Source organism: Rhopilema esculentum, chromosome 8 (assembly GCF_057945365.1).
Source record: "Rhopilema esculentum isolate cy_ngs chromosome 8, ASM5794536v1, whole genome shotgun sequence".
Classification (NCBI taxonomy): domain Eukaryota; kingdom Metazoa; phylum Cnidaria; class Scyphozoa; order Rhizostomeae; family Rhizostomatidae; genus Rhopilema; species Rhopilema esculentum.
In genome coordinates this window covers 4,581,366-4,606,704 of record NC_142822.1, presented here as the reverse complement: position 1 = coordinate 4,606,704, position 25,339 = coordinate 4,581,366, and the positions used below count along the sequence as shown (strand labels likewise).

Below are 25,339 nucleotides of genomic sequence, written 5' to 3'. Positions count from 1 at the left end.
CTCTATATTTATACATTTCTAAATCCTACCTTCAAATTCTCAATTACAATTTATAGAACACAATATCAGATACTTTAGCAAATAAACAAACACACTTAATTTTCCCAACACCTGATTATTTATACTTATTTTTTCTATCCCCACCCAAAGTACACGGCCCTTCAGTTCTAGACAGTTAGCGCTATCACCAAAATACCATGCAAAATATATCCACCCCCAAACCTCGACAATCGCCCAAATTTTCTAATCCCATATCATTAACGGTGTTTTCAGACTTCGCAAGGAAACCATTAAACTAGCACAATGAAAAATAACCAAACACAATAAATTAACCGTTTCGCATTAAAATACATAACTTGCCGATAAGAATATCTTCCAACATCATTACAAATACAAAACATCCCCTCTACGGATACCGAGCATGTAAACACATCCCAACAAGCAAACATCTACGGTAGTTAATGCCAACACTAAAATTTATGTTTCCCATTTGCATTAAACCCACTCTACCCCACAGCTATATATAAGCAAACCTTAATCTTCAATAGCGCAACAAGTCTCTCTATTATAAATCACACAACGTCTGCACCGTGAGTCAAGAAAGGTGAGTATTACAGTTCCATTATCTTCAAAAACCCTTTCTCAGTCTTCCCAATACTGGTAAAACGTATGATACAAACTTACATATTTCCTTTTTTAAAAACTTTAATTTAAAAACCCTTATCTTCGTTGCACTCATCTCATCGCAGAAAAATTCCTCCTTTCCTTATCCGCATTTATATCTCTCTACAGCTATTCTCTGTACCTTATTGCAATGGGAAAATACTTTACCGTTAAACTTGGCAGTAAATCAAAGGTAACCATATTTACTTATCCTCTCCTCCCTTAATCTATATTTGCAAACTACCCCACTGGTATTTTCGAACACCCTCCCCTCATGAGCAATAACTTTTCTATTTACTTCTGTTATAGCAATTAGAGTGGATACCAGAACCCATATCGAAAACGAAAGTAAGAATCGCAAGATGCCTCCATATAAAACGAAAGATCACGTTCCACCTCGCAGCACCCGATGGGAAATATCTCCATAAAATAAGGTAAGAACTTACCACCAATCCCATATATACCTTCCATCTTCTTCAACTCTCAATATAATTTTTAATGCATTCCCAATTAACCTTATGAATAAATCTCCTTTCGTAAACTTTAAACGAAAGATACCTACTAGAACTTTTGTTCAAAATTGTTTAGCATGTTACCTTTTAAAATTTTACCTTCTCAACGCTTTCCCTAAACAGCGCCCTTATTGATAACAGTATTTTACATGTACTGAAAAGCTTATCCTGTACTATTTAATACCTTCCAAAAATTTCTACCAAGAAACTCAATCCAACTCTCAATTCCATATACTTCGTTATTCTACGTTACAATTAAATCTAAAACATAATTATCTCCTCCATTCTAGAGCCGAATCTATCGTCGTCGTAAAGCTTGCCAAACGAAGACGTCGGAACCAAACAAGCAGCAGTACCACCCACCAAAGAACAGAAAATCAGAACACGCAAAAAACTATAACTATAGTATTTAACTAATCTACCCCTAATTCTCTCCTAATCCTCGCATATATACCCTCCCCCTTTCTTCAAAAATGTTCACCTATTTTCAATTTATCGAAACAGATGCTTCAAAAACAAACTCCAAAATTTTCTTCAAATATACAACTTCCATCATATCAAATATTTTGAAAACATCTATTAGATTTTGCTTTAAATGTGCATATTGTTTTGAGGATTCTCAACTCTGCCGTTGCCTGAGCAGTATTAACTATTAATTGTTGTTCTTTTCAACATTAGCAAACATTTTCATAATTATTACGATAATGAAGTAAATATTTGTTTTTCTGCTAGAAATCTGCCATTGAACACAAGTAAGGATAGTTGATAATCAGTCAAGTTTTATAGCATGATAAAAAGTCCTCAAAAATGAAACATTAGTGGAAGTGCTCAAAAATGAAACATTTGTGGAACTATACATATTCTCTTTCGCCAATATTTTAGACAAAGGTATTAAGTAAAATTCATATAAACATTAATTTATTTTCAAATTTGGTCGGGGTGAAGACGAAATAGATAAATCACTTTGCTGCATGCCTCTTCATGAAAATATCGAAATTTGAGCTTCTCCATATAAAATGGAGGTCGGGGGCAACCAAAAAACAAGTCTATTGCTTTACCAAATTTGAAGGCCTCATCCATTGGTATTAAAATGTCAAAACGAGGCGGAAACGCCCGAGCTGATATTAACACACCACCTAGCAACAATGAAATCACGTGATTTGAATCAGAAAGGAAGATTCTGTTGAAAGTAGCTAGATATATGTGAACTGTACCAAAAATAGCGTTAACATGATTATAATCTCGAAAAATCATCTGACCTATGGACAATTAATTGACAAGGTCTTAGTAGTACATTTAAAACGAACACCACCAACCTCTCCAACAGTTGAATGGTTTCCAAATTCCTTTTATTTGGCAAATAAATTAATTAATTCAGTCCTGGATGATAGACCTACTTATAATACGTACAGTAACAAGGTTCGCACATTAAACGCAATAATTAGGCTAGGCTAACCAGGGTCGCAATTTAAGATGCCTGAGTATTGTCAGAAATTGTAGTATGAAAGAACCATTTCCACAACATCAAACCTAATGTGCACGTAAAGAACGTTGAAGCTACCAATAAACAACAGAATGTTTGAAGCACACGGAAACAGCAAAATCACACCTTTGATAATCTACTGAGTTATTGATTTAAACTTTAACTGCTCTCTCACACTTTTCCTTCACCAATTTAGCAACCACCTTCACTCTAATAACAAATTATGTAAAAAATCCTTCCCTAATACTGCAATTTTTCAATAATGTCCTTCAGCCTCACAATACATATATTCTGCTCTCTTCTGACACCCATTTCAAGTTTCTCTCAAAACGGCAAACGAACAAGCCCCAATGGTGACAGCTCAATACTCATTCGATTTAGTCCATGTTCTAAAAAAAATATGTCATAAGTTCCCACACTTTATCTAAATAGACTACAATCCACTGAAAAGTTTCTACTGAATGTTATTGTAAATAGACTACAATCCTCCATAAAGTGTTTACTTAATGCTATTGATTTTTATTATTATGGAATGGAAGTAAACTAGCCTTTCTTGGCGACCCCGCCAAAGCGGGGTCTTGCAAGGCCCACCTAGCCTGAGTTTCCATTCTTGACGACCCCGCCAAAGCGGGGTCTGGGTGGCCCGCCGGCCCGCGAAAGCCCGAGCCAGTGGACCGCCGGCCCGCGGCACGCCCAGCCAGTGGACCGCCGGCCCGCGGCACGCCCAGCCAGTGGACCGCCGGCCCGCGGCACGCCCAGCCAGTGGACCGCCGGCCCGCGGCACGCCTACCCAGTGGACCGCCAGCCCGCGACACACCGAGCAAGTGACCCGCAAGCCCCCGCCCAACCCTAGGTGCAAATTAGCAAAGAACGAACTAACGCCATCCCCAACACACAAAGCCCCCTCACACAAAACCCCAACACACACGACCCCAACACACACGACCCCAACACACACGACCCCAACACACACGACCCCAACACACACGACCCCAACACACACGACGTGCCCCCCGCAGAGGCGTGGCTCCCCCACAAAAGAGGCTCACGCCAAAAAGAGGCTGTACCTGCTCCCCCGCAGAGGCTGCAAGAACCACGCCCTCTCCCATCACAAAATTCTTCCTCAAAAAAAAGTGCAAAAAACACTCGCACTCCTGCAGAATTCAGCGAAAAAATCACTCGCGCTCCTACGCGATTTTTACTCGCACTCCTGTCACAGGCGCTAGAGGGCGGGGACCTTTTTTTCGCCTCTCCTCCCCGCCCTCTAGCGCCTGTGACAGGAGTGCGAGTAAAAATCGCGTAGGAGCGCGAGTGATTTTTTCGCTGAATTCTGCAGGAGTGCGAGTGTTTTTTGCACTTTTTTTTGAGGAAGAATTTTGTGATGGGAGAGGGCGTGGTTCTTGCAGCCTCTGCGGGGGAGCAGGTACAGCCTCTTTTTGGCGTGAGCCTCTTTTGTGGGGGAGCCACGCCTCTGCGGGGGGCACGTCGTGTGTGTTGGGGTCGTGTGTGTTGGGGTCGTGTGTGTTGGGGTCGTGTGTGTTGGGGTCGTGTGTGTTGGGGTCGTGTGTGTTGGGGTTTTGTGTGAGGGGGCTTTGTGTGTTGGGGATGGCGTTAGTTCGTTCTTTGCTAATTTGCACCTAGGGTTGGGCGGGGGCTTGCGGGTCACTTGCTCGGTGTGTCGCGGGCTGGCGGTCCACTGGGTAGGCGTGCCGCGGGCCGGCGGTCCACTGGCTGGGCGTGCCGCGGGCCGGCGGTCCACTGGCTGGGCGTGCCGCGGGCCGGCGGTCCACTGGCTGGGCGTGCCGCGGGCCGGCGGTCCACTGGCTCGGGCTTTCGCGGGCCGGCGGGCCACCCAGATCTCAATGTACTAAAATGCTACTATGCAAATAAGGGGCAAGCAACGGTGATCACGGTCGCAGCTACTTCACCCCTGTTCGTGTGAGATCGGTTTAAAGGCGCCCTGCCAACGTCCCGCTCTTTTCTCCACTCGACCCCGTCCGTCGGTGGGAGTCTGGGATTTTGCTTCTTTTCTCCCTCTGTCTTGGTTTTCCTGGTCGAAAATCCTCAAAACAAACTTTTTTTCGGCGGAAGTTGCCTTGCTTGCGGACCTGATTGCCTCTCCAGAGAAAAGGTTACATCGGGTCGTTAAGCGTGTTAGGCTTTGTCAGCGAGGTCGTTAACCGCCACCTCTTTGTGCGGAGGGCAATTATCTCCGCAGAGTTGCTCTGCCAAGGCTCTGCTAATCACCGTCGATTTTTTTGGCACGAAAACGGTGCTGCGTCACGGCTCGCTTCTCCCTTCTGGATGGAAGTTTCGATTCGAAATTTTGGGAATCAAAACCGTTCGAATGCGACACCTTTCTCCCAAAAACTCGAGACCGTACGAGCAAAAGTTATGATTGTCATGATTTTGCCCTGTACTGTAATGTACAGTACACCACTGTACGAATCCTTTGTGTTGGGGCTCTGGCTCGACCGTGATTGGTCGAAAGTTTGATCGTTATAAGTACTAAGAATGCGATCTCATTGTTTAAACTGTTTAAACTAGACGCTCATGCTTATCATGTTCGAATTTAGCTGTATCACTACTTTTTACATCACGTGTCCCTTCGTTTTGCCATCTTTGTTTACTTGGTGAAATCGAAAAAATTTTTATGAAACCTGATTTTTTATAAGGGGCGTTGGATTTAAATGAAAATCACACAGAAAACGAAAAATTAAGCTAACCAAATCCTGTACGAGTGGGGGTACGGGCCCCGCCATCCCCCATCATTGCAACAAAGAATTGACCGCTCAATAAAATCAACAAGAATTTCCTATCCACATGCACTTCACTGAGCATTCAAAAACATGCGTTTGAAGTTAACACGGACGTAAAAATGCCGAAATTTTCGAAAATGAAAGTTTACAAAAAGTTTGTTTTGGTTGCGGACGATTCAGGATGTTTCCCTTCATGATAAAACTATAGCATCGATGCGAGATCATTAAGCGCCAATTTGATTGTCAGTGCGGGTCGTTAGCGGTACTTAGGTACTCATTAACCTTTCCTTCTGCAAAGCTCCGCGGAGGAAAACCAACTTTTTTGATTTGCTAAACTTGCTGCGTCATAGCTTACCCCGCCGTTGTTTTACGCATTATAAATCTGTTGACAGCATTTTTATGTTCGAAAAAACATTCTTATTCGTTTCAAAAACAAATTGGAAGCCTATCTTTTCAATTTCGTTTAGTTTGATTGCAAAGGATGAAGGATGTTTCACTTCGTTATCAATCTATAGAATTCAGGCGAGATCATTAAGCGTCAACTTGATTGTCAATGCAGGTCGTTAGCGATAGTTAGGTACCCATTAATCGTTCCTTCTGCAAAGCTCCACCGTGGAAAGACAACCTTTTTGATTTTCTAAATTTTCTACGTCATAGCTTACCCCGCCGTTGTTTTGAGCATAAAAAATTAATAGACGGCATTTCCATGAAGCAAAAATCGCCCTTAGTCCTTGCAGTGAATGACATTAGGTCCAGATATCTGGGCACTTGGCACATACACAGCCATTATATCTATTATTGCTAATTATACAAGCGGGAACAATGCTACTCAGTCCCTTGCAGTGAATGACCTTAGGTCCAGATATCTGGGCACTTGGCACAGACAAAGCCGTTACATTTATTATTGCTCATTATACACGAGGAAACAATGCAACCCAGGCCTTTGCAGTGAATGACCTTAGGTCCAGATATCTGGGCTCTTGGCACAGACAAAGCCATTATATCTATTATTGCTAATTATACAAGCGGAAACAATGCTACTCAGTCCCTTGCAGTGAATGACCTTAGGTCCAGATATCTGGGCACTTGGCACAGACAAAGCCGTTAAATTTATATTTGCTCATTATACACGAGGAAACAATGCTACCCAGGCCCTTGCAGTGAATGACATTAGGTCCAGATATCTGGGCACTTGGCACATACACAGCCATTATATCTATTATTGCTAATTATACAAGCGGGAACAATGCTACTCAGTCCCTTGCAGTGAATGACCTTAGGTCCAGATATCTGGGCACTTGGCACAGACAAAGCCGTTACATTTATTATTGCTCATTATACACGAGGAAACAATGCAACCCAGGCCTTTGCAGTGAATGACATTAGGTCCAGATATGTGGGCACTTGGCACATACACAGCCATTATATCTATTATTGCTCATTAAACACGAGGAAACAATGCTATTCAGTCCCTTGCATTGAATGACCTTAGGTCCAGATATCTGGGCTCTTGGCACAGACAAAGCCGTTACATTTATTATTGCTCATTAAACATGAGGAAACAATGCTACTCAGTCCCTTGCATTGAATGACCTTAGGTCCAGATATCTGGGCTCTTGGCACATACACAGCCATTATATCTATTATTGCTAATTATACATGAGGGAACAATGCTACCCAGGCCCTTGCAGTGAATGACCTTAGGTCCAGATATCTGGGCACTTGGCACAGACAAAGCCGTTACATTTATTATTGCTCATTATACACGAGGAAACAATGCAACCCAGGCCTTTGCAGTGAATGACCTTAGGTCCAGATATCTGGGCTCTTGGCACAGACAAAGCCGTTACATTTATTATGGCTCATTATGAATAAGGAAACAATGCTACCCAGGCCCTTGCAGTGAATGACATTAGGTCCAGATATCTGGGCACTTGGCACAGACAAAGCCGTTACATTTATTATTGCTAATTATACAAGCGGGAACAATGCTACTCAGTCCCTTGCATTGAATGACCTTAGGTCCAGATATCTGGGCTCTTGGCACAGACAAAGCCGTTACATTTATTATGGCTCATTATGAATAAGGAAACAATGCTACCCGGGCCCTTGCAGTGAATGACATTAGGTCCAGATATCTGGGCTCTTGGCACATACACAGCCATTATATCTATTATTGCTAATTATACATGAGGGAACAATGCTACTCAGTCCCTTGCATTGAATGACCTTAGGTCCAGATATCTGGGCTCTTGGCACAGACAAAGCCGTTACATTTATTATTGCTCATTAAACATGAGGAAACAATGCTACTCAGTCCCTTGCATTGAACGACCTTAGGTCCAGATATCTGGGCTCTTGGCACAGACAAAGCCGTTACATTTATTATTGCTCATTATACACGAGGAAACAATGCTACCCAGGCCCTTGCAGTGAATGACATTAGGTCCAGATATCTGGGCACTTGGCACAGACAAAGCCGTTACATTTATTATTGCTCATTATACATGAGGAAACAATGCTACTCAGTCCCTTGCATTGAATGACCTTAGGTCCAGATATCTGGGCTCTTGGCACAGACAAAGCCGTTACATTTATAATTGCTCATTATGAATAAGGAAACAATGCTGCCCAGGCCCTTGCAGTGAATGACATTAGGTCCAGATATCTGGGCTCTTGGCACATACACAGCCATTATATCTATTACTGCTAATTATACATGAGGGAACAATGCTACTCAGGCCCTTGCAGTGCATGACATCAGGTCCAGATATCTGGGTTCTTGGCTCACAAGAGACATGTCAATCATATTTGCTGATAAACAACGTCTCAATTACAGTTATTTGACAAATTAATTTATTCATTGAGGCTTGGAGGATTCACCTACATTTATAGTCAGTACAGTAACAAGGCTCCCACATTAAACCAAGTAATTTGGCTACGCTGACGAAGCATAGGAATTTAGATGGATCTCATATATCCATTATCGAGTAGATTTCTTAGGCTAAGGCTTAGATGCATCAAATAACACCTGCGCGGCGCATACGGTCCACACGAAACTCCAATTTTTTTATATTTAAAGCAATGACTGCATTAGACCTTACTCATACTTTTGAATCAAAACGGTCAAAGGCCTTTTTTTGATACGATTTTTTAAACTAACCAGAAACAACAAACAATACTGCCCAGACCCTTCCAGCGAAAGAGTTCTAATTCTTAATTACAATTTATCACATAAAATATGTCACAAGCTCCATCACTATATGGAAATATATTTTAATCCTCCTAAAAGAGTTTATTTAATGTCATTGTTATTTATTATTATAAATTGGAAATAAACTAGCCTTTCTTAGCGACCCCGCCAAAGCGGGGTCTTGCTTGGGTGGACCGCCGGCCCGCGACACACCGAGCCAGTGGACCGCCGCCCCGCGGCACGCCGAGCCAGTGGACCGCCCCCCGCGAGACACCGAGCCAGTGAGCCGCAAGCCCTCCCCAACCCGAGCTGCAAATTAGCAAAGAACGAACTAACGCCTTCCCCAACACACAAAACCTCCCTCGCACAAAACCCCAACACACACGACCTGCCCCCCCGCTGAGGCGTGCCCCCAACAGAGGCGTGGCTGCCGCCCAAAAGAGGCTCCCACCAAAAAGAGGCTGTGGCGTGCTCCCCCGCAGAGGCTGAGAGTACCACGCCCTCTGCCATCACAAAATTCTCCCTCAAAAAAATGTGCAAAAAACACTCGCGCTCCTACGCGATTTTTACTCGCACGACTGTCACTGGCGCTAGAGGGCGGGGAGCCTCCTCCTCCCCGTTTTCTGCTCCCCGCCCTCTAGCGCCAGTGACAGTCGTGCGAGTAAAAATCGCGTAGGAGCGCGAGTGTTTTTTGCACATTTTTTTGAGGGAGAATTTTGTGATGGCAGAGGGCGTGGTACTCTCAGCCTCTGCGGGGGAGCACGCCACAGCCTCTTTTTGGTGGGAGCCTCTTTTGGGCGGCAGCCACGCCTCTGTTGGGGGCACGCCTCAGCGGGGGGGCAGGTCGTGTGTGTTGGGGTTTTGTGCGAGGGAGGTTTTGTGTGTTGGGGAAGGCGTTAGTTCGTTCTTTGCTAATTTGCAGCTCGGGTTGGGGAGGGCTTGCGGCTCACTGGCTCGGTGTCTCGCGGGGGGCGGTCCACTGGCTCGGCGTGCCGCGGGGCGGCGGTCCACTGGCTCGGTGTGTCGCGGGCCGGCGGTCCACCCAAGCAATCTCAATATACTAAAATCCTACTATGCAAATTAGCTTCGAAACAACGAATGTGCTACTATGCAAATGAGGGGCAAGCACGTCTGCACACGGTCTCACCCACTCGACGCCTCTTCGAACGAGATCGGTTTCGAGGCCTCCTCGAAACGTCCCGCTTTTTCCTCCCTTCGATCCCGTCCGTCGACGTGAGTCTGCAGCTGGCCTTCGATTTTCGATTCGGTCCCGTCTTCCTGCCTGAAAATCCTCGAAACAAACTTTTTTTTACCGGAAGTTGCCTTGCTTGCGGACCTAATTGCAACCCGAGTGAAAAGATTTCGAGAGGTCGTTAAGCGTGTTAGGCTTTTTGTCACGTAGGTCGTTAAGCCGCACCTCTTTGTGCGGACAAGCAATTAAGTGCGGAATCCCCAAGTTTCTCACAGCTTCGATTTCCTTTCCAAGAAAACCTTGCTGCGTCACAGCTCGGCTCTCCGTACTGGATGGAAGTTTTGATTCGAGGTTTTGGTAATCGAAACAGCTCGCTTGCGACACCTTTCTCCCAAAAACTCGAGACCGTACGAGCAAAAGTTATGATTGTCATGATTATCTCATCATTGTTGCTTAAACTACTAGGCACTCTCATGATTATCATGGTCGTTAAGCGTGTTAGGCTTTGTCAGCGAGGTCGTTAACCGCCACCTCTTTGTGCGGAGAAGCAATTAAGTGCGGGATCCTCAAGTTTCTGCGAGCTTCGATTTCCTTTGCAAGAAAACCTTGCTGCGTCACAGCTCGGTTCTCCCTTCTGGATGGAAGTTTTGATTCGAGGTTTTTTTGGAATCGAAACAGCTCGCTTGCGACACCTTTCTCCCAAAAGCTCGAGACCGTACGAGCAAAAGTTATGATTGTCATGATTATCTCATCATTGTTGCTTAAACTACTAGGCACTCTCATGGTTATCATGGTCTTTTGGCGATGCGTTCCGATGACGTAGCGATTTGCATTGTTGCAGGGACAGTTTTTTTCCCGGTAACTGAAAAATTCCCTTTTATGGGGGATCGATTGATAAATGACCGTGCAATTTGTGTCAAAACAGTCTCAACAGGACAAAACCATGATGAATTGTCGCGAAGATCATTTTCCAGCCAGGTGCATTTTAGAGCACACGGTTGGAAAGAAAGGTTTGGAAAAAGAAGTCGACATTTCTTTTTGGTAAACTTGCTGCGTCACAGTTTTCGTTTCGGCTATTCTCGGATTTTTTGCAGGATATTGCCGTGGCATATTGAGCAAATTGTTGTAAAAGATATTCTCATCCAGCTACATACATCACACGGTAAGCGATTTTTGATATAAAAGATCTCTTCTTCCTTTACTTCGTCGTTTATACTCAAATTCTGTTTCGCGTTTCTTTATACGTTGAATGAATTCTAAACGAAATGCCAAGTGTTTATTTAGGGAAATTAAATTTTTCAATGCAGTTTTTCATGTGTTGCGAATGCCGGTGAAGTTACGTCCCCCTAACCCTTCGCGATTGATTGATTGCATTCGCGATTTTGTTTTCGGGGTTATTTTCACGCCTTTTTGTTTATCTACGTTTCAACATAGAAGTATTTTATTATTTATCAATTTGTGCAACGAAGTCTCAGCGAATTGTAACGCCGAGATTCAGTCAGGAAATTCTAACTTTATAGCACAGTTTTGCCTACTTGATGAGTTGCGAACGACGATCAAGGTACGCCCCCTTTGTGATGTGACCCCATTGTCTGCAAGGTCGTTATTGGGGAAACTTTTTGTGACTGCGGATCGTTAACGATCATTAGTGACGCACCGATTAGGAACCTTGAATCTTCGATGTGGACATTTGATTTTGGTAAACTTGCTGCGTCACAGTTTTCATTTAGGTTATTCTTGGATTTTTTGCAGGACATTCCCGTGGCAGATTCACCAAAGTATTGTAAAAGATATTCTCATCCAGCTTCATCACACGGTAAGCGATTTTTGATATCAAAGATCTCTTCGTGTTTTACTTCGTTTATACTCAAATTTTGTTTGCCGTTTCTTAGATAAATATGCTGAATGAATTCTAAACGAAATGCCAAGTGTTCATTTAGGAAAATTAAATTTTTCAATAAAGTTTTTCATGTGTTGCGAAAGCCGGTGAAGTTACGTCCCCCTTATCCCTTCGCGATTGATTGATTGCATTCGCGATTTTGTTTTCGGGGTTATTTTCAGGCCCTTTTGTTTATCTACGTTTCAAGATAAAGGTATTTTATTATTTATCAATTTGTGCAACGAATTCTCAGCGAATTGTAACGACTAGATTCAGGAAATTCAAACTTTATAGGACAGTTTTGCCTGACGAGTTGCGAACGACGATCAAGCTACGCCCCCTTTGTGATGTGACCCCATTGTCTGCAAGGTCGTTATTGGGGAAACTTTTTGTGAGTGCGGGTCGTTAACGATCATTAGTGACGCATCGATTAGGAACCTTGATCTTCGATGTCGACATTTGATTTTGGTAAACTTGCTCCGTCACAGTTTTTATTTCGGTTATTCTTGGATTTTTTGCAGGACATACCCGTTGCAGATTGACCAAAGTATTGTAAACATATTCTCCCAGCTTCATCACACGGTAAGTGATTTTTGATATAGAAGATCTCTTGGTGTTTTACTTTGTTTATACTCAAATTTTGTTTCGCGTTTCTTTATATAAATACGTTGAATGAATTCTTAACGAAAAGCCAAGTGTTTATTTAGAAGCCAAGTGTTTATTTAGAAAAATTAAATTATTCAATGCAGTTTTTCGTCTGTTGCGAATGCCGGTGAAGTTACGCCTCCTCCTAACCCTCGCGATTGGATTGATTGCCTTCGCGATATTTTCTACGAATTTTTGCTGCCCCTTTTTGTTTAAATATTCATGCTACACCCTTAGTGACAAGATTTAGTAGAGTTTTTGTAAACTTCATGTTGCCCTCATCGTGGTATAGAAATTTAATAACTTTTTCAATACATTTTTCCATCTATTGCAAATGCCAGTGAAGTTACGCCTCCCCTAACCCCTCACAGTTGATTGATTGCTTTTGCGATATTTTCATGCATTGAAAGCTGCCCTTTTTGTCAAAATAATCATTCTGCTCCTTTTTTGTACGTGTTTTTCTACCACTTTTACACCAATTTTACAACTGCTAAGCAATTTTTCCAGCCATTTCCATTTCGACATGGAAACATGCTTTAATGAATTGTTTCTACGCGTACACTAGCGCTGAAATTTAATAACCATTATTCCTCTTCTTTTCAGGGCATTTGTGAGACGTTTTGACACCACAATTTGAATGAAAGACATTTCTTCGTTGGCCTTTGTTTCGTTGTAGTTTGATTGATTTAGAGGATCTTTGTATGTTTATTGTAAAGTTGAAGGATGATTCAAGATTTTGCATCCTGCTCTCAAATAGTTTCAGCGATTGATAGGACCCCTATTTCATAGATTTTCATACCCTACTTCCAATTGGTTTTTTTACGAGGATGTTTATGAAACACACGGTTCCCTCATTGCACTTTAACAGAGTTTGCCCCCTATGCGTTATAAACATCTATTAGATTTTGCTTTAAATGTCCTATTTAACTTTGGAGGATCCTCAACTCTAGCCATTTATTGTTACCAATCTTGCAATTGGTTTTTTACGAGGATGTTGGTGAAATACACGCCTCCCTCATTGTGATATATTTGAGGGTTTGCCTCATATATTTTGAAAACATCAGATTTTAGATTTTGCTTCAGTTATGGATTTTGTTTTCAGGATTCTCCACTCTAGGGTTGGCACACCAATAGTAACTATTAATTGTTGTTGTTTTCAAAATTAGCAAACATTTTCATAATTATTATGATGATGAAGTAAATATTTGTTTTTCTGCTAGAAATCTGCCATTGAACACAAGTTAGGATAGTTGATAATCAGTCAAGTTTTATAGCATGATAAAAAGTCCTCAAAAATGAAACATTAGTGGAAGTGCTCAAAAATGAAACATTTGTGGAACTATATATATTCTCTTTCGGCAATATTTTAGACACAGGTATTAAGTAAAATTGATATAAAGATTAATTTATCTTCAAATTTGGTCGGGGTGGAGAGGAAATAGATAAATGACTTTGCTGGATGCCTCTTCGTGAAAATATCGAAATTTGAGCTTCTCCATATAAAATGGAGGTCGGGGGCAACCAAAAAACAAGTCTATTGCTTTACCAAATTTGAAGGCCTCATCCATTGGTATTAAAAGGTCAAAACGAGGCGGAAACGCCCGAGCTGATATTAACACACCACCTAGCAACAATGAAATCACGTGATTTGAATCAGAAAGGAAGATTCTGTTAAAAGTAGCTAGATATATGTGAACTGTACCAAAAATAGCGTTAACATGATTTTAATCTCGAAAAATCATCTGACCTATAGACAATTAATTGACAAGGTCTTAGAAGTACATTTAAAACGAACACCACCAACCTCTCCAACAGTTGAATGGTTTCCAAATTGCTTTTATTTGGCAAATAAATTAATTAATTGAGTCCTGGATGATAGACCTACTTATAATGCCTACAGTAACAAGGTTCCCACATTAAACGCAATAATTAGGCTAGGCTGACCAGCGTCGCAATTTAAGATGCCTGGGTATTGTCAGAAACTGTAGTATGAAAGAACCATTTCCACAACATCAAACCTACTGTACACGTGAAGAACGTTGAAGCTACCAATAAACATCGTTTAATTGCCTAAAAATAAACTACAGAATGTTTGAAGCACACGGAAACAGCAAAATCACACCTTTGATAATCTACTGAGTTATTGATTTAAACTTTAACTGCTCTCTCACGCTTTTCCTTCACCAATTTAGCAACCACCTTCACTCTAATAACAAATTATGTAAAAAATCCTTCCCTAATAATGCAATTTTTCAATATTTTGCAATTTTTCCTTTCGCCTCACAATACATATATACTGCTGTCTTCTGAGACCCATTTCAAGTTTCTCTCAAAATGGCAAACGAGCAGGCCCCAATGGTGACTGCTCAATACTCATTCGATTTAGTCCATGTTCCATAAAAAATATGTCATAAGTTCCCACACTTTATCTAAATAGACTACAATCCACTGAAAAGTTTCTACTGAATGTTATTGTAAATAGACTACAATCCTCCATAAAGTGTTTACTTAATGCTATTGATATTTATTATTATGGAATGGAAGTAAACTAGCCTTTCTTGGCGACCCCGCCAAAGCGGGGTCTTGCAAGGCCCACCTGGCCTGAGTTTCCATTCTTGACGACCCCGCCAAAGCGGGGTCTGGGTGGCCCGCCGGCCCGCGACAGCCCGAGCCAGTGGACCGCCGGCCCGCGGCACGCCCAGCCAGTGGACCGCCGGCCCGCGGCACGCCCAGCCAGTGGACCGCCGGCCCGCGACATGCCCAGCCAGTGGACCGCCGGCCCGCGAAACACCGAGCAAGTGACCCGCAAGCCCCCGCCCAACCCTAGGTGCAAATTAGCAAAGAACGAACTAACGCCATCCCCAACACACAAAACCCCCTCACACAAAACCCCAACACACACGACCCCAACACACACGACCCCAACACACACGACGTGCCCCCCGCAGAGGCGTGGCTCCCGCACAAAAGAGGCTCACGCCAAAAAGAGGCTGTACCTGCTCCCCCGCAGAGCCTGCAAGAACCACGCCCTCTCCCATCACAAAATTCTTCCTCAAAAAAAAGTGCAAAAAACACTCGCACTCCTGCAGAATTCAGCGAAAAAATCACTCGCGCTCCTACGCGATTTTTACTCGCACGACTGTCACAGGCGCTAGAGGGCGGGGACCTTTTTTTTCGCCTCTCCTCCCCGCCCTCTAGCGCCTGTGACAGTCGTGCGAGTAAAAATCGCGTAGGAGCGCGAGTGATTTTTTCGCTGAATTCTGCAGGAGTGCGAGTGTTTTTTGCACTTTTTTTTGAGGAAGAATTTTGTGATGGGAGAGGGCGTGGTTCTTGCAGGCTCTGCGGGGGAGCAGGTACAGCCTCTTTTTGGCGTGAGCCTCTTTTGTGCGGGAGCCACGCCTCTGCGGGGGGCACGTCGTGTGTGTTGGGGTCGTGTGTGTTGGGGTCGTGTGTGTTGGGGTTTTGTGTGAGGGGGTTTTGTGTGTTGGGGATGGCGTTAGTTCGTTCTTTGCTAATTTGCACCTAGGGTTGGGCGGGGGCTTGCGGGTCACTTGCTCGGTGTTTCGCGGGCCGGCGGTCCACTGGCTGGGCATGTCGCGGGCCGGCGGTCCACTGGCTGGGCGTGCCGCGGGCCGGCGGTCCACTGGCTGGGCGTGCCGCGGGCCGGCGGTCCACTGGCTCGGGCTGTCGCGGGCCGGCGGGCCACCCATCCTATATACTAATATGCCTAAATTCAAATCAGGGCAAGCTCTGCTGCCCGCGGTCGGACGGTCACAAATCGCCTGTTAAAATAGCCTCCTAGATCCCTCCTCCCCGTCCTGCGCCCTCCTCTTCCGGCTGGCCCGGCTGGCCCGAACAGTGCGGGAATCGCTTTTTCGTTTCGATCTGAGTCGGCTTTCCTGCCTAAAACTCCTCGAAACAAACTTTTTTTCGGCGGAAGTTGCCTTGCTTGCGGACCTGATTGCCTCTCCAGAGAAAAGGTTACATCGGGTCGTTAAGCGTGTTAGGCTTTGTCGCGTGGGTCGTTAACCGCCACCTCTTTGTGCGGAGGGCAATTATCTCCGCAGAGTTGCTCTGCCAAGGCTCTGCTAATCACCGTCGATTTTTTGGCACCAGGAAAAGGTGCTGCGTCACGGCTCGCTTCTCCCTTCTGGATGGAAGCTTCGATTCGAAATTTTGGGAATCAAAACCGGTCGAATGCGACACCTTTCTCCCAAAAACTCAGCATCGTACGAGCAAAAGTTATGATTGTCATGATTATCGCCTGTACATCGCTGTACAGTACATCACTGTACGAATCCTTTGTGTTCGAGCCCTGGCTCGACCGTGATTGGTCGAAGTTTGATCGTTATCGGTGCTAAGAATGCGATCGCATTGTTTAAACTAGGCGCTCATGGTTATCATGCTCGATTTTATCTGTACGCGTTCTATCACGTGTCCGTTTTGCCATCTTGATGTGTCTTTGTTTAAGTGTTGAACTCGAAAAAATAAATGTCAAACCGCCAAAAAACTCCGTGATTTTCAAAAGGGCTCTGTGATTTAAATGAAAGCAAACTAAACGCGAAAAACCCTAGCTAAAATGGACAGTTTAGCATCGACAAGAGCAGCGTAAACGACAAACTTGGCAAAAATCCTGTCCGTGTGGGGGTACGAGCCCCGCGACCTCCGAATAGACAGCAAAGCATTGGCCGCTCGCGAAGAATTACAAGAAACTCCTATTCGCATGGACTCAGCACTAAAGGACACTGAGCATTCCAAAACATACGTTTGAAGTTAACACGGACGTGAAAATGCCGAAATTTTCGAAAATGAAAGTTTACAAAAAGTTTGTTTTGGTTGCGGACGATTCAGGATGTTTCCCTTCATGATAAAACTATAGCATCGATGCGAGATCATTAAGCGCCAATTTGATTGTCAGTGCGGGTCGTTAGCGGTATTTAGGTACTCATTAACCTTTCCTTCTGCAAAGCTCCGCGGAGGAAAACCAACTTTTTCGATTTGCTAAACTTGCTGCGTCATAGCTTACCCCGCCGTTGTTTTACGCATTATAAATCTGTTGACAGCATTTTTATGTTCGAAAAAACATTTTTATTCGTTTCAAAAACAAATTGGAAGCCTTTTTTTCAATTTCGTTTAGTTTGATTGCAAAGGATGAAGGATGTTTCACTTCGTTATCAATCTATAGAATTCAGGCGAGATCATTAAGCGTCAACTTGATTGTCAATGCAGGTCGTTAGCGATAGTTAGGTACCCATTAATCGTTCCTTCTGCAAAGCTCCACCGTGGAAAGACAACCTTTTCGATTTTCTAAATTTGCTACGTCATAGCTTGCCCCGCCGTTGTTTTGAGCAAAAAAAATTAATAGACGGCATTTATTATTGCTCATTATACATGAGGAAACAATGCAACCCAGGCCCTTGCAGTGAATGACATTAGGTCCAGATATCTGGGCTCTTGGCACAGACAAAGCCGTTACATTTATTATTGCTCATTATACATGAGGAAACAATGCAACCCAGGCCCTTGCAGTGAATGACATAAGGTCCAGATATCTGGGCTCTTGGCACAGACAAAGCCGTTACATTTAATATTGCTCATTATACATAAGGAAACAATGCAACCCGGGCCCTTGCAGTGAATGATATTAGGTCCAAATATCTGGACACTTGGCACAGACAAAGCCGTTACATTTAATATTGCTCATTATACATGAGGAAACAATGCTACCCAGGCCCTTGCAGTGAATGATATTAGGTCTAGATATCTGGGCACTTGGCACAGACAAAGCCGTTACATTTAATATTGCTCATTATACATGAGGAAACAATGCTACCCAGGCCCTTGCAGTGAATGATATTAGGTCTAGATATCTGGGCACTTGGCACAGACAAAGCCGTTACATTTAATATTGCTCATTATACATGAGGAAACAATGCAACCCAGGCCCTTGCAGTGAATGACATAAGGTCCAGATATCTGGGCTCTTGGCACAGACAAAGCCGTTACATTTAATATTGCTCATTATACATAAGGAAACAATGCAACCCAGGCCCTTGCAGTGAATGATATTAGGTCCAAATATCTGGACACTTGGCACAGACAAAGCCGTTACATTTAATATTGCTCATTATACATAAGGAAACAATGCTACCCAGGCCCTTGCAGTGAATGATATTAGGTCTAGATATCTGGGCACTTGGCACAGACAAAGCCGTTACATTTAATATTGCTCATTATACATAAGGAAACAATGCAACCCAGGCCCTTGCATTGAATGATATTAGGTCCAAATATCTGGACACTTGGCACAGACAAAGCCGTTACATTTAATATTGCTCATTATACATGAGGAAACAATGCTACCCAGGCCCTTGCAGTGAATGACATAAGGTCCAGATATCTGGGCTCTTGGCACAGACAAAGCCGTTACATTTAATATTGCTCATTATACATAAGGAAACAATGCAACCCAGGCCCTTGCAGTGAATGATATTAGGTCCAAATATCTGGACACTTGGCACAGACAAAGCCGTTACATTTAATATTGCTCATTATACATGAGGAAACAATGGAACCCAGGCCCTTGCAGTGAATGATATTAGGTCCAGATATCTGGGCACTTGGCTCACTAGAGACATGTCAATCAATTGCCCATTTGCAACATCTCAAATACAGTTATTTGGCAAAATTCATTTATAGACCGAGGCTTTGAGCATTCACCTACTTATAATCCGTACAGTTATAAGCCTCCCACATTAAACCCAATAATTAGGCAACGCGACGAAGCATAGGAATTTAGATTCATCTCATACATCCAGTATCGAGTAGCAATTTAGTCATGGTCAAAACCTATGAGGGGGGAATATAAAATATTGTCCTCTTCAATAAGGAATTGCTATTGACCAACCTTTATTAATGAGATTTTTTAAACTCACCACCAATTTCCAAAACTACTTCAAACTGCCCTTTGAAAGAAACATGATGGCGACCCGACTAACCGAAATTCTCCCTCCTCTATTAGGAAATTGGAAGTACTACAGCATATATCTCAAAGTTTTATTAAACGATAACGGATTCATAAAATCGCTAACAATAAAGAGCCCCTGTATATCACTGATCCAGCTAAAAGTTAAAAAAGCATTTATTAAGATAAACAATTATTTTTTAATTGAGCATAAAACAAAGAAATATAGCGGATATTCCCTACATTTAAAAAAGGACAAACGGTGGCACTCTCAGTAATAAACCACCCTCTCTAAAAACTCTCTTAAAATCTATGGCCACTTGCCAAACGACAAAGCAATGCTCCACAGCTAATCGCACTTCATTGAATTCGGTCCAGATATCTGAGCACTTGGCACAGACAGAGTCATTATATATCTTATTGCTCATTATGAATAAGGAAACAATGCTACTCAGTCCCTTGCAGTGATTGACACTAGGTCCAGATATCTGGGCTCTTAGCACAGACAAAGCCGTTACATTTATTATTGCTCATTATACATGAGGAAACAATGCTACCCAGGCCCTTGCAGTGAATGATATTAGGTCTAGATATCTGGGCACTTGGCTCACTAGAGACATGTCAATCAATTGCCCATTTGCAACATCTCAAATACAGCTATTTGGCAAAATTCATTTATAGACCGAGGCTTTGAGCATTCACCTGATTATAATCCGTACAGTAATAAATCTCCCACATTAAACCCAATAATTAGACTACGCGACGAACCATAGGAATTTAGATCCATCTCATACATCCAGTATCGAGTAGATTTGTTAGGGTCCAGCAATTCGATCCCAATTGAACGTTTTCAACGAAAATACACCCCCACTCATTCGAATTTCTTTACTTTTGAACAAATAAGAAGAGGTTCTAGAAATTTCATTTTTTTAAATATAACATCATCAATACCAAAAGTTGCATCGAGAGAGGTTTTCAAACCAGGCTTTATTTGAAAAAAGTCCTCCCACATTTTTCACCTGATGCCAAACGAGGTCCCCGAAATATGAAATTAGTGCCCTTACGAAAAAATACTACTATTAATCCAATTTAGTCATGGTCAAAACCTATGAAGGGGAAATATAAAATATTGTCCTTTCGAACAGAGAATTGCCAATTTTTAAACTCACCACCATTTTGCAAAACAACTTCAGACTCCCTTTGGAATAAAAAATAATGGCGATACCAGTAGCCAAAATTCTCAATCCTCTATTAAGAAATTGGAAGCTCCTACAGCATATATTTCAAAGTTTGTTTAAACCATAAAAGATTGGCAAAGTCATTAACAAGAAAGCTCTCCTAAAGATCATTCATCTAATCAAAAATAAAAAATGCCTTCCTGAAGAAAAATAGTTACTTCTTAAGGAAGCATAAAACAAAGAAATATTGCAGATATTCCCCACGTTTAAAAAAACAAACGATTGCATTCTAAGTAATAAACCACCCTCTCTAAAAACTCCCTCAAAATGTATGGGCACTTTGCAAACGCCAAAACAATACTCCGCAGCAAATCGCGCGAAAATTACTTTTGCTCTAGATATCTTGGCACTAGGAACGTACAAAGCAACCATATTTATTATCCCTCATTATAAATGAAAGAGCAGTGCCACTCAAGACCTTGGAGTGAATGATATTAGCTCTAGATATCTGCCCACTCTGCTCACTAGACACGTGTCAATCATCATTTTTTATTAATATCGTCTCATTATAAATATTATTTTAATTGCAAGAGACTCTCCCTACATTTCAAAATAATCACTTCCAAATACGATACGCTTCACCACATACAGTAGAACATTTGATCCTTGCCCAAATACATCTCAATAAATTAAACTTTTGAACTACGTCCTTATTTATAGTCATTGATATTTTTTGCCTTTTTATTGAAGGAAGACTAGCCTTTCTTGAAGAACCCGCCAAGGCGGGTTCTTGCAAGCCCCTATACCCGAAACTTTTTTCCATTCTTGGAGAGCCCGCCAAAGCGGGCTCTGGGTGGACCGCCGGCCCGCGGCACGCCGAGCCAGTGGACCGCCGCCCGCGGCACGCCCACCCAGTGACCCGCAAAACCCCCCCAAGCCGAGATGCAAATTAGCAAAGAACGAACTAACGCCATGCCCAACAGACAAAACCCCCCTCACACAAAACCCCAACACACACGGCTTCGCCCCCCGCAGAGGCGTGCCCCCCGCAAAGGCGTGACCCCGCACAAAAGAGGCTCCCGCCAAAGAGAGGCTGTGGCGTGCTCCCACGCAGAGGCTGCGACAACCACGCCCTCTGCCATCACAAAATTTTTCCTCAAAAAAATGTGCAAAAAACACTCGCACTCCTGCAGAATTCAGCGCAAAAATCACTCGCGCTCCTACGCGATTTTTACTCGCACGACTGTCACAGGCGCTAGAGGGCGGGGAGCAGAGGGGAAAGAAAAGGGCCCCGCCCTCTAGCGCCTGTGACAGTCGTGCGAGTAAAAATCGCGTAGGAGCGCGAGTGATTTTTGCGCTGAATTCTGCAGGAGTGCGAGTGTTTTTTGCACATTTTTTTGAGGAAAAATTTTGTGATGGCAGAGGGCGTGGTTGTCGCAGCCTCTGCGTGGGAGCACGCCACAGCCTCTCTTTGGCGGGAGCCTCTTTTGTGCGGGGTCACGCCTTTGCGGGGGGCACGCCTCTGCGGGGGGCGAAGCCGTGTGTGTTGGGGTTTTGTGTGAGGGGGGTTTTGTCTGTTGGGCATGGCGTTAGTTCGTTCTTTGCTAATTTGCATCTCGGCTTGGGGGGGTTTTGCGGGTCACTGGGTGGGCGTGCCGCGGGCGGCGGTCCACTGGCTCGGCGTGCCGCGGGCCGGCGGTCCACCCTTTTATAATCTAAACATGGAAGGAGTTACAAAATCTAGAAAAACGAAACATCAAAATGCCTTTTGAAGTGTGCCATTCGCAGCAGAAAAAAACTTTTCGCCATTCTCCTTGAATTTAATCCTAACCACTAAAGACCAACTAAGTAATTATAATAATTTTGAAAATATCCAGAAAATGATAAAAAAATCCCAAACAATTAGGATGATATAATGACAAAAACTAAAAAAATAATGAGAAATCTTAAAATCGTGGCAACATTTTGATGATGAGTAAAGCAAGAAAAATCATAAAAGATCAAAATCACGGAAATTTTTTAATGATCAGGAAATTAATATAAGTTATTTGAAACTAATAAATAATAATAAGTAGGTTACAAGAAAAAAGTAAATGATAATGACAGAATAATCAGAACGTAATCAAATGATGAAAAGATTATTGTAATCAAGACTGAAACAAAATAATCACAAAACAATCGTCAACGATCGTGATAAAATAACCATTTTTAGATGTGAATTGCCCTTAGGCCGCTCAAACGGCATCAACAATCCAAAGATTATATACTGAATAAGTGTTTATTCATTATATATCAAAGAAACGATGGACGCGGACTCACGTGCGACTTGATCATCCAGCAACAGTTGATAGAAACGGACACTGCAATCAGCTGTGTAAACCAGTAGGATATCGTGAAATGTGTTGATCAGAAAGACAGGAGAATCTAGCTTGATGGTCTGTGCTGTATTGGCATCAAGGTTTGACTTTCGACAATGAAATCTCACCTGGCAAGAAGAAAGTCGCTCAATGACTAATCAGTAAGAATATTTCCTTTACCAAATTTCCTTTTTATAATAACCTAAACATAGGCAATTTCACTTTAATACTTACGAAATTTTAACAGCAAAATCTACACAGCGTTGTGAAAATATAAGGACATTTGTTTATCACATAAAAACAAGCATAAATTATTAAATATTTATCGTGACAGGAAAAAGAATAAGATATTCATCATAGGCAAGCCAAATATTCTTTTATCATAGGTTTAATCTTTTAAAGAAAATAAAGAATTATCTTTCCTTTTATCATTATTTTATCCTATCCACCATCTTTTACAGAAATTGAATAATTATAAATGATTGTATAGCACACCTCGTCAGATTCAGCTTCGATGTTGTAACAACCAACAATAAGGTATTCATCCCAAAGTGTCAAACCACCCCTGCAAGTAACATTCTTTTCCTACAAAGGGAAATTCTCTCTCAAAAATGACGTATAATTTGAAGTACCGCAAAATTTGAAGATGGCATGAATTAGAGGAAACATAGCATGGTGAAGTATCTTGATGTAAATTTTCTGCATACTTTTGGGCACATCCAACGGTTATACTCTGAAGAGTGTCGAATGAAAATTACCAACCTGGGTTTCATTTCCAAATAACTTCCATTTTCTTGTGTTAAGCGAAAAGTGGGCATATCCAAACTTGCCAGCCACTCCCATATCTCTGCCATTCCAGCTTATCGCTGAATACTGAGAACAAAAAGGATTATAACAAATAGAAAAACAGCACACGATTTAACATAACAAACTTGAAATTATCTTTTGTAAACAGTTGATAAAAGGAATTCAAAAAAACCTTATAATAACAAGTCAAAGACAACCAAATGGAGTAGGATATTTGCAGGGAGCGAGAGGGCTAAAAAGAAAGATGGCTTTATAGGGTTTAAATAAACACAGTTTGAAGCAAATGAAACAGAAATTATTCTAATAAAATTCTACACAAATGCTTTGAGATGATTATTGAACACTTATTGTTCGAAGAAAGTTTGCCAAATAATTTGTTGAAAAGTTAAAGTGATTAATAGACAGTTAAATAAAGGTTGTGTAAACTTCCCTGATACTATTCACAAAACCATTACATATTCAAAGGAGGGCGGATAATAATGAAGGGAGAACCTTAATATTTAAACTAAACTTTAGTCATTTTGATTTTATTTGACATCAAGTCTCTACAGGCTGTACGTATATACTAGGTGGTGCAAACTACAGTACTGTCATTTTGGGACGTTAATATACAAATGAATTGAATTGAAATTGTAAAGTTGAAATTTCAAAACTTCCAGAAAATGTGAAGCAGACTGAGATCTTTCACCGCATCTTCAAATACTACATGATTATGAAGAAATAGTACTAAATGATTATGAGAGAGGATGCCCAGATCAAAGATCGATTATTTCTAGGACTGAGTGTATGAATAAGCTTTCTCTTCTTGGATATTATTCTAAATATCCATAGCAATAGATGATCTTCACTGTGCAATAAGATTTATATTTGTACATTAACGATTTATGTGGCTTTGCTAAATGCATTCGGCATTTTGCTGACAAAAGAAGAAATTTGCTGATTAGAAAAACTAAACATAATCCTTTTACAGCAGATTAGGATAGCTGCTCAATAGCCCTTTGAATATATAGAACGATAGTGTTCATATATAATAATAATGATAATCAATTTATTTAACGTTGGCGCTACATAGCTCTTTACAGTGAAGTACACTAGAGCTGATCTAAGCCAACTGTTAAAACTAACACGACGAGAAAAAACATACAATATTCAATACATAATCAAAGGTTTGCAAAGAAACATGAAACGATACACACCCGAATCGGCCAGTTGGCACTTATGTATGAAGAAGGAACTTGGATAGTCTGCCAGTGTCTGTTGCTGAAAAGAGAGCTTTGCAAGCCTGAGTCATGGGTGGAATTTGGTAAAATCATGTCGCCAGAATTTATGTATATTGAGCTGTCACCTTGCAAAAATAAATGCTGTCTGTTTGGCTGAAAAACAGAAATTATCAATATTATACTTATTGATATGTAATTTACAGCAGACGTTATAATAAAAACATTGGTCTTTTAATGAACAGATACCTAATTTTCTTATTAAGCGTGTCACCATCCTGTTCTATACATCAATGTGAAGGCTCTCGTATATTAAACTTTGTAGAAAGGTTCGATTTTCCGCAACTGCGTTGTTGTTAGGGTGAGAAAAGGCTTATAAGCAAATCTAACAGCTTCGATTTCTGATATTTATCCCTATTTCATCTGCTGAAAACATTGTAATAACTCTACTAGAAAAATTAAGGTCTGTTCTTTCCTAATGACATTCAAA

The 25,339-nt window shown here is 41.9% G+C and overlaps 1 protein-coding gene and 2 long non-coding RNA genes across 4 annotated transcripts in view; 2 read left to right on the top strand and 1 right to left on the bottom strand.

The window, feature by feature from the left end:
* Positions 1-25,339, bottom strand: part of LOC135694921 (guanine nucleotide exchange factor subunit RIC1) — a 72,357-nt gene that overhangs the window by 31,981 nt on the left and 15,037 nt on the right. The window contains exons 12-15 of the mRNA XM_065213808.2: positions 24,829-25,005; positions 23,588-23,698; positions 23,321-23,410; positions 22,788-22,953 (exon numbers count right to left, since the gene is read on the bottom strand). Coding sequence (XP_065069880.2) covers positions 22,788-22,953; positions 23,321-23,410; positions 23,588-23,698; positions 24,829-25,005 — 544 coding nt within the window. The remainder of the gene's footprint in view (positions 1-22,787; positions 22,954-23,320; positions 23,411-23,587; positions 23,699-24,828; positions 25,006-25,339) is intronic.
* Positions 221-3,484, top strand: LOC135695803 (uncharacterized). Of its 2 annotated transcripts, XR_010517300.2 has the most exons (4): positions 221-604; positions 793-856; positions 973-1,097; positions 1,466-3,484. It is a non-coding gene; the product is annotated as an uncharacterized LOC135695803 (long non-coding RNA). The 2 variants fall into 2 exon arrangements; XR_016143948.1 differs by having other exon boundaries at positions 221-856.
* Positions 10,326-14,995, top strand: LOC135687889 (uncharacterized). The gene is made up of 4 exons (XR_016143949.1): positions 10,326-10,964; positions 11,555-11,618; positions 12,203-12,263; positions 12,930-14,995. It is a non-coding gene; the product is annotated as an uncharacterized LOC135687889 (long non-coding RNA).